General features: G+C 46.9%; 1 protein-coding gene across 1 annotated transcript in view; it reads right to left on the reverse strand.

The window, feature by feature from the left end:
- Positions 1-10,000, reverse strand: part of SF3B2 (splicing factor 3b subunit 2) — a 374,355-nt gene that overhangs the window by 126,498 nt on the left and 237,857 nt on the right. The window contains exons 13-14 of the mRNA XM_078660758.1: positions 815-964; positions 358-447 (exon numbers count right to left, since the gene is read on the reverse strand). Coding sequence (XP_078516884.1) covers positions 358-447; positions 815-964 — 240 coding nt within the window. The remainder of the gene's footprint in view (positions 1-357; positions 448-814; positions 965-10,000) is intronic.

Consider the following 10,000-nt stretch of genomic DNA (forward strand, 5'->3'; position numbering starts at 1 on the left):
AAATAAGAGGGGAGTTTATAGAATAAACTGACTTCATTCTCAGAATCCATGTAACACCCTTGACATTTTATTTTGAGAGAGGTTATCCAATGTTTTAATTGTTGTCCTCAAAAGTGATTAGACGCTTTCTAATATTGTTTTCCCTGTGTTACCATGCGGTCACATCTTGAAGAAAATCAGATCTGTGGGCCTCAATTTACATACATTCAAACCTTTCAGAGTATTTAGTAATTGGCTATATACAGATATAAAACACTCTATAAATAAATGGGCATTTACATTGTCCTTCCTGTAACCTATGACCGCGTTCTTTCTTCACAAACTAGGAATCCTGAGACTTTGATTACATGAACTTACGAGGCCAACAGGCATCCCCAGTGCAATCCGCAGTTCATCTGATAGGTCTCCAGGTTTCTTCTCCTTAAGCCGTGTTTCAAACTCTTTGCCCTGAGAGAACGGATTAAAAAAAAAGTAAGATAAAACTAGATTAAACTAATCAAAGGACAATCCCATACAGAAGTTGGTTTTCCATGGTCTGAACATTCAACACGACTCTTACATATGCTCAAGTACATTAGTTCAGTGAGTGTATTTCAAGTTCAAAGCTGAACCACTGGTCCATTGATTTCTGGTCAGTTTACCATGAAATGCATCCAATCTTAACTAAAACATGTTGTATTGGAGTCTCATCTGATTAGCTTCCAATAGCAACTGAAGCCTCAGCAGTTTTAATTACGACATAATAGAGAAACCACTGCTGGCTAAAGCACCACCCCTCCAACCTTCCCCTCCAATACCAGGAGTCTTGAGTTACCTCATAGTACAGATCCCCGTGGATTGTAAGTTTTGGCTTGGTCTGCCACTTGAAGAAGGCGTCATGCAATTTCTGGTAGTCTATATCAATTTTACCCATTTTGGGCCGAACCTTCTCCCTCATCTTCGATTTCATAGTTTTCTGTTCTTCCTGGAAATTAACCCAAATTAAAATTAGTTATCACAACAGACCACAACCTGTATGGTAACATCTAAGTGCATATGGTCAGCACTAATCTATGGCAAGTATCTCTGAATGCGCTGCAAAAGCAGAGCATCTGTTTCTGAGCCATCTGACAGAATGCTGTCATTTGGGAAACACATGCTTACTAAGAAATATCCCTTCAACCCAGGGCCACTGGAATTATGCGGCAGGGGAGTAACAAATTATGCATCAGGAATGACTAAATTATGCAGCAAGAAAAGGTAAATAATGCAGCATAATGCAGCAATTTAAAAAAAAAATCAAATAATTATTTAGCAATTTCTACAATTAGTAATACAATATGGAAAAAGGCTTCAACTCATTAGTACTAGTTTAACAACCAAAAACAGAAAAAAGCAACTGAAAGATTGCCAGTTAAATTTGGCAAATGATATTCCACTGCGTGTGAACCCACATCACCACGTTTTCAGTAACTTTTAATCTATTTTGAGCTAGAAAAACGCTTAACTCTGCATATTATACAGCAGATGATGGATTACAAGGCAAATTCATAACTATGTGGAAAAAGAAGCACCCTAATTCCAGGTGACCCAGGTTGAGACTCAGTCGCCAAGCACTGGAACATTTACACAGTGATCAATCCAATGAACAGTTTAATTCAGGTTAAAAAACATCTTGAATAGAGCAGAATAATGCCCATGTTAAACTGGGGTTTAAATACAGCTTCAATTAAAGATAGCTGGTGACCACATTTTTAAAATAAGATAAAAGGTGACTCGGAACTGGAGGTCCTTATCAGCTGGCAATATATGCATTTAATGCTACAGGTTCTCCTCGTTATTCTCCACTGCACTAGTGGCACTTCACGGACACCAGCAAAAGGGGGTTATAAGGCTTGCGATGCTCGGGAATGTAGGGACACCTGTATCCTTTTCTCCTCGGCATACAGATGCAGAGATGTCTTAAGGCATCGGATTTCCTTACCAGAGCAGTCGAGGGGGGGCTGCATGCAGAGGCTGCAGGCGATGTCAGGGAGTCCACGAGGGGTGAATTCATGATGGATTCAAGCTCTGGAGGGATGGGGGACCTTGTTGACACCGGTGGCCCACTTCAATTCGGACCAGAGGGGAATTGTGCCGTGGTGGCTCCAGGTGTCTGGTTTTGGAGGCCACATAGTCTCCTCTTTCGGAGTTTCTGCAGGATATAGGGAACAGTTCTGCAGTTCTTCTGGAAGTCTAGGTCTTTATTGGAGCAGGCAGTCCTCCCAGGTTCTCGAGTTACTCCGCTTCAGGACGAGTAATCTTTGGAGCAGTTTCGATAGAGAATGGCAGACAGGACAGCAGGGCTCGGGTCAAGTCAGGTCCTTTAGTCAGTCTTTTGCGGCTCTTCGGTCCTTCTTCGTAGGTCATTAGGATCTGCTTTTCTGGTGTCAGGGGCTCCCCTAAGTGCTGACTTTAGGGGCATTAGAGGAGTGTAGGATAGTAGCCAATGGGCTACTGACCCTGGGAAGTGGGCATAACCCTGTCCAAGAATTCTTACGTATGCCGTCACAAAGATGGCTACTTCTGAAAAATCTTATTCACCTCACACTAGCCCACTTTAGGGGTGGTACTAGCCTGGAGGTGGCACGCCTACCTGACTAGCTAATTTCCCTGCCTGTCCAGGAACCAAAGGGGCAATGGACAAGAGGGGCAGCTTAGTTTCCTTTGAGGGAAGCTAGACTCACATTCCAACAGCGGCTGCTTCTTCTTTGATGCTCACTAGCCCAAGGAGGCTAATCTGCAGGTCATCCTGTGGGAGGGAGTATTATAACCTCTTCCCGGACAGGCTTTTGCTCTGGGTCTCCTGAGAGCAAAGGCTCTCACCTTAGGAGATCAAAGCAGCCGATCAGGTGGCACGCTGGCAGGAACTAGTCAGCTAGCACACAAGAGGCTGGTAGGTTTTCATGGGGCACTTCTAAGGTGCCCTCTGGGTGCATGTATTGGTACATACAACACTGGCATCAGTATGAGTTTAGCAGTATGAGATGTTTGATACCAAATATTCCGATTTTCAGTGAAGCTGTCACATAGCTGGAAAGCTTGTTTACACCATTGTCCAGCTTTTTTTAAAATGGGTTCCCTGTCCCCTTGCACAGACGGTAATGTACGAGTTACTTACCTTCGGTAACGATGTATCTGGTAGAGATGTTGTCTGGCCGCAGACTCCTTAACTTAGAAAATCCCCAGGCGTCAGACTGGATCCGGAATTTTTCTGCAGCAGAAGCTCAGCACTCAGGGGGGTGGCGCAACACGACCCCGCCCTGCCATCGTCCACGTACGTGATGTCAGCGAGGTCATACAAGTCCCTCCCGGCGCGCTGACGTCAGTTTTCTTCGGAGAAACTTTTCCGCTGCACAATGCGGAGCCACCAACAAAAAACTGTGAAAGTATGGGAACAGTGTGCGAGGGATGAAAAATCAGTGAATAAAGAGGGAGGGTGGTGGAAGACGCCATCGTAAAAGACAGAATTAGACACTGCATACATATAAGTGAAAAGCTGTGAGAAAGAGCCCCGCAAGCTAAGCGAAAGCCCTTTCCCGAGTGCAACAACGGAAGAACATCTCAACGGACAGAAATAGACTGATATTGCCATGTAAAACTGTGCCGTTTAGTAAGAACGGAGCACAGAAAGAACAACAGTCCACTCTAGGAAGGTATGAAAAGACTGGCCCTTTCCCTATAATAACGGAGGTTAGGAACAGAGCACAAGCGACCTCCAAAGAGGATGACCAAGAGGAGACCAGGACCCAGAGTCAATAGAGAAGACGGAAGGAAGGGAAGGTAACTGGAGAGGGAAACTAATCTCCTCGTGAATCAAAAGGCACCGTATTACAGGAAAAAAGCCCCTCAGCAGAAGTTAACTGTACACTCAGAGGCGTGCAACAAACTGACCTGAGATAACCCAATGGCAACTGAAGAGGCCAGTGGAGAACTCCACTCGGCAAGGTCCTCGCAGAACGGGGAGGCTGGGTGGTCGTTAAGGAATCTGCGGGTAGACAACGTGTCTACCAGATACATCGTTACCGAAGATAAGTAACTCGTACATCTACTCTAATAGAGAAATCTAGCTGCAGATTCCTTAACTTAGAATAGATACAACAGCCATACCCCAAAGGGGAGGTGGGTCTGCGACAGAACAACAGAAAGCGCCAAGCATCTGATCCGGCAACAGAGTGACGGATAAATGGGGAGGCTGTGGTAGAACAGCCAGACAGCAACCCAAGCAACTGGGAAGAGCATAAATAACGGGATGGTAGACATCCTAAAAATGGCAGAATGGCGCTACACCAAACCCGTATAAAAATGAGAGGTAGAACGGCATGAGCCATATACCAGAACAAAGAAAGAGAGATGAAGAAGGACCACGCTCCACTTAATGGCGCACGATGAGTACACCGACCCAAGCTCGAAAAGAACCTGAAGAGATGCAACCAGAGCCTAACAGACTAGCCTACAGAAGGAAGGCTGAAGGAGCCTGTTCCAAGGGCCCAAAGGCAAGAGCTAGAACCCGAGAAAGAAACACGCCAAATACACACCCAATCCCAAAAAGAGTAAACAGGGGCGAATAGCATCAATTTTAAACCCGCTGAAGCAGGTAGAAACATGCAGCAGGCAAACGGCCCTAGAGACCTTAAAGTGGCGTACACAAGAAGAAGAAGAGTGTCCGACCGAGCAGTATGAAGCCAAAGTGAGAAACAACCCACAATATAGACTTGCAGGTAGTAGCCAAGGACCACTGCCATCAGAAGAGCTGTCCCGCAGGCGTAGCTTTTACTATAGTAGGTGATAATTTGGAAAGAGGCATATATCCAAAGAAAGTGGCCAAAAACACCAAGGTAAAGAATTGTGGGAAGAGTCTCCGAATCCGAGACCAAACACTCCAGAACAGACAAGTACAGTGTCTAACACCAAAAAGGGAGCATTTGTTAAATTGTTAAATTGGGAAATCACCCCAGTAGGTTGAATCAGGGAGGAACCTATGGGCAACTTGCAAACAACTCCGAAAAGCTCCCCTCACACATGGAGATATTGGTCCAGACCTCGCAGCCTCGAAAAGAGGTGGCAACGTAGGAAGAGGAATACCATGGCAACCAGCATATATACTTATAAACACATAAATATGTAGAGACAGAACTTAGCCAGGAGCATGAAACATGTCCATACCGGATCATACCTAGTACAGTAAGGGCACGTAGGAACCGCTTTAGAAGAGGAGATCATGAAACCTCCCAAGGAGGTGGAACAGGCAGTCGCTTGCCCGGAAGGCCGGGGTGTGCTCAAGGCAGGGCCATGAGCACCGGCATCCACCTGCGACAACACAGGGAGCCCAGCGGGGCTATGTGGCGCGGCAGAAGCGCCGTGGGTCGTGGAGGGGGGCCCAACTGCGTCGCGCCCCAATGACACCACATCTCCAATGTTCCTGGGGGGCAAAGTCTCAATTGGCGCCGGGGGCGAACCCACCGGCGAGTCAGTCGGGGATCCCGCAAGAAGCGGAGGCCCTGAGAACGCCCCAGGAACCGGAGAGGACCCAAGGGAGGCCTGCAAAGCCGCGGCATATGCCTCAATTTGGGCCCAAATCACCCACACACCCGGAAAGGCCAGACAGAGTTGGAGCGACTGTCGGGACAACAGAAGAAGGGGAGGTCGAAGACTTTGGCGACAGGCGCCTCGGCTTACCAAGTAGCGAATGACAGCCCCGGGCCCCAGAGGGCGATCAACGGCAGAACCAGATTGTAGAGGGACCTACCGGTGATGAAGAGGCCAGGGGATGAGACGACTCCGACCGGGACAGCCATGCTGAGAGAAGCTTCATACAGCGCTCCCGCCGAAACTTCTGCTTCAGGCGTTGGCAGGCTTCGCAGTCCGTGGAGTCATGGTGCTCGCCCAGACACCACATACAAATAAGATAAGGGTCCGTCGCGGACATCTGCCGCGAACAGGATTTACAAGTCTTAAAGCCCAAAGGCATCGCACACAGTTCCTGACATCAGGCCAGAGGAACCGCTCACTCTGCATCCGCGTTGCACGCGGTAAAGAAGGAAACTGATGTCAGCGCCGGGAGGGACTCATATGACCTCGCCGACATCACGTACGTGGACGACGTCATGGCGGGGACGTGTGGTGCCGTCCCCCGGCATGCAGAGGTGCTGCTGCAAAAAAATTCTGGATCCAGTCTGATGCCTGGGGATATTCTAAGTTAAAGAATCTGTGGCTAGATGTCTCTATCAGATAGGACTGACCAGCACTTGGGCATATCTGCTAATCCCATGTAATATTCAGCACCCTGTCTTAGGGCTTTTAGACCAGCTGTAGGGGTGACTTACAAATATGGCATGCAATGGTAGGGGAAAATGGCACACAGGGATGTGAGACAAAGCGTGCTTTCACTTCTGTCTGCACCACGACATGCAGCCTGCAATGGCAGTCTTGCATGTGCTTGACGAGGGGTCCCTTAGAGTTGCACAATTTGTGCTGCAGCCCTTAGGTGCCCTTTTTAGTACCTTAGGCCCTAGGTATCTACTAGGGACTTACAGAGGGTGCTAAAGGTTTTACCAATTGGGGGGACAATTGAACAGTTTTTGGGACAGAACTCTGCCACTGGGGACCTGGTTAGCAGGAAATCAGTGAACTTTCAGTCGAAATCAAATTATGTACAAGGCAAAAGAATTGGGGTGACCATTTCAAAAAGGGGCACTTCCCTACAAATGTCTGCAAGGAAATGATCTTGAGACATCAGCATGGGCTGAGATAGAGCTAGTACCCCATTCAGCCATGCTGGGAATACCTGAATTGGGGTGTGTGAAAACCCGAGCACAGTGCAAAGCCCAGGGTGAAAAAGGAGTTGGAGCCAGAAATAATGGTACAACCCTCCAAGAGAAAAAGCACAAAGTGTGGGAAACCAACTTCTGAGGCGACAAGCGCAGTTTTCCTTTCCTCAGGGACAAGACCTGTCAGCCCTTGAGTAAAATGAGCCCTAGGAACTTGGACCTCACACGGCAGAGGTCCTAGGCCGAGAAGGACCCTCTATCTTTGCCGGGGACAGAGGACCTGTCCAACTCTTGAGAGTTGGAGACAGCAAGATGCAGATCGGGAAAAGGGAGATATCTGTGACTCCCATAGAACCTACTGGGAGGAAAGACTCCTGTATACTGAGGCCAGAGAGCCCAAACCTGGTGACACAATAGAGTGGTAGTGCCTCAACAGTACAGAGAGTTTTTATTCTCATTAGCACATGACATCCCCCTAGCTGGGCATCTTGGCCACACAAAGACTTGGAGTAGGTTAGTCACCCACTTCAATTCAAATAATCTTTATTCGGAAAAAGAATATCCATAAAAGTACAATTCGTCACTACCAAAACAGATACAATAAATGTTAACAACATATAAATATACATTATCATCCAATACAAATACACAATACAGAGATAAGCAGTCACCCACTTCTACAAGCCAGGTATGTCCCGGAAAATGAATGAGTTGTACAACTGTGTTACCTCTCAAGCCAGTGGCAAGCCAGGTAGTTGCAAAGCAAAGGCCCCATTAAAATTCTAATACCAGTAGTTGGGGGTACCCTTTGAGAGGTTGGAGATTGACACTGTTGGTCCCCTGGACCCCCCATACAGCCTCGGGGGAACAGATTCACACTGAAGAATCATGGCACCAGGTATCCTGAAGCAACATCTTAGGAATTACACTAATGCTGCAGTTGCCAAAGCCCTCATAAGTGATTTTACTAGAGTGGTCTTCCCTAAGGAGGTGGTGTCCGACAATAACTACATGTCAGGCTAGCTAGAAGCAGTGTGGGCTGAGTGTGGAGTGACATAAGTTTACCACCCCATAATACCCACAAACCAATCGTCTAGTTGAGATATTCAACAAGACCATAAAAGGCATGATCATCTCAGAAGGAGATGGGATGTCCTTTTGCCATGCCTGCTTTTTGCTTACAAAGGTGTCACAGAAGAGAGTGGGTTGTAGTCCCTTGGAACTTTAGTTTGCCCATCCTGCGAAAAGTCAGCTAAGGGAGGACAAGGAGGAGCCTCTCAAAAAACCCAAACTGGACATAATAGACTATGTGCTTGGTCTTTGTCCCAGGATAGCAGAGTACATGGAAAAAGCCAACAAAACCTCGAAGGCAAACTAGGAGCTGTAGATGCAATCATTTGCCAGTTTGTCTGAACTCTTGAGTATCGGGATGAGCGGCCTCTAGGCAATTTGGTTTATGAAATTCATTGAGAATTTTACATAATTCTTTATTTGCACATTTATCTTTTTGAATTCTATCTGAATAGTAATTTGTCTTTGCTTTTTTGATGTCGGACTTTACAATCTGTTAATTTTTTGCAAGCAAAGTTTGTCTTGGTTGGCTTTTGTTTTGAGCCAGGCATGTTGCAGCTTTCTAATTTGTTGTCTTAACTCTTTAATTTCTGTATTTCTCCAAGGTGCTGGTTTTCTTTTGTTCTGTTTTGTGGTTTTTAGTGCTATCAGGATATCAAAAGTTCCTGAAGCCATATCGTTTTTTTAACAGAATATTGTTTCTAGATCTCTGCTGGATGTTAGTTGCGTTTCTAAGTGTTTCAAGTGTGTTGCTTAGTATTGTTTTATGTTGGAAGGCAAGCAAGTGGTGGTCTGACCATGTGACTGGAGTCATTGTTTGAAAGGTAACTAGTTCTGTATTAACAAAAATGACATCTAGGATATGTCCAGCGATGTGTGAGGGTTTGCACGTTCAGTGCTTCTAGGCCAGCGATGATTGTTTTGGAATGGGGCAAATTTGGTTTGTCGAACCAAATGTTGAGGTCACCCAAAAACCATAGGTTGGAGTGCAACCTAGAGAGGTGTAAAAAGGGGCGTGGCCTCGGAACACCTCTCTGCAACGCAGCTCCCTGGCGCATACTGGAGGTACCTGGAGGGATAGTTTGCCCCCAGGGACCCTGAGGATTGAGGGGACTAAATCCCCCAATTTACAATGTGCCAGGGGGGTGCGTTTGCACACTTGCTATGTCTCCCTGCACCACTGTGCAAACGTGCCCCCTGGCACGTTATCAATTGGGGCCTTAATTTCCCTCGAGTCCTGAGGGTCCCTGAGGGCCAACTGACATGCAGCTCAACCGTGTGGAAAAGCAATGTGGTTTGATTTTTTTAAAGTGAGAGCAGGTATCCTGCGGCGCAACTCAATCTTGCCCCGGGGAGGTGGCGGTCCCCGGGGCAGTGTGGGGGGACCCCCCCCACTTTTTTTTCACTGCCCCCGGACCTGGCCCACCGGGAAGCTTCAATACAACGAAGCGCGGAAGCCCGATTTGCGGACCCCCCCTATCGATTCACCACGAAACTTTCAGGATAGGAGCTGACCGGAACGCCAAAGGAGTTTGTGAAGATTCTTCAACCGGCACCAAAGGTATTGGGAAAACAAAAAATACTTTTCCTATGGAAACTAGGTCCTAACTATAACTACCTACTGGCGACCGCCAGTAGGTAATACAAAATATAGCAATAGCAAAACAAAAAAATGCCGTAGGAAGTATTGTAACATTGCAATCAACAGAAAGAACTTGTAACTATTAACTCGTCCAAGTCATTAGATATAGTCCAAACTCCGTCCAATCAGGCGTCAGCACCCTCTAGAACCTTCTCCCCAGAGGCTGTGTCCCTCATATTTTCTACCAGTCTCCTCTGTTCATCAACCCACGAGAATTTCGCTGTACCCAGATTCAAATTATCCAAGATAGGACGCAGATCCTTTGCCTACCTTGGCCCCTCTCTGTGGAATTCCCTCCCCCTCTGCTATCCGGAAAGAAACAGTCTACACTTGCTTCCGTAAAACCCTGAAGACCTGGTTGTTTAACCAATAATTCTCCCGAAGCTGCTAACAGTCCACTCACTTTCACTCCAGCGCCAGGAAACCCTTTTTTGGTAGCTGTTGCGCCTCACAAATGCAACTAATAAATAAATAAATAGTCAAGTAAACGAGGGGAGCC

The sequence above is a fragment of the Lissotriton helveticus genome, chromosome 9 (genome assembly GCF_964261635.1).
Source record: "Lissotriton helveticus chromosome 9, aLisHel1.1, whole genome shotgun sequence".
NCBI classification, from domain to species: domain Eukaryota; kingdom Metazoa; phylum Chordata; class Amphibia; order Caudata; family Salamandridae; genus Lissotriton; species Lissotriton helveticus.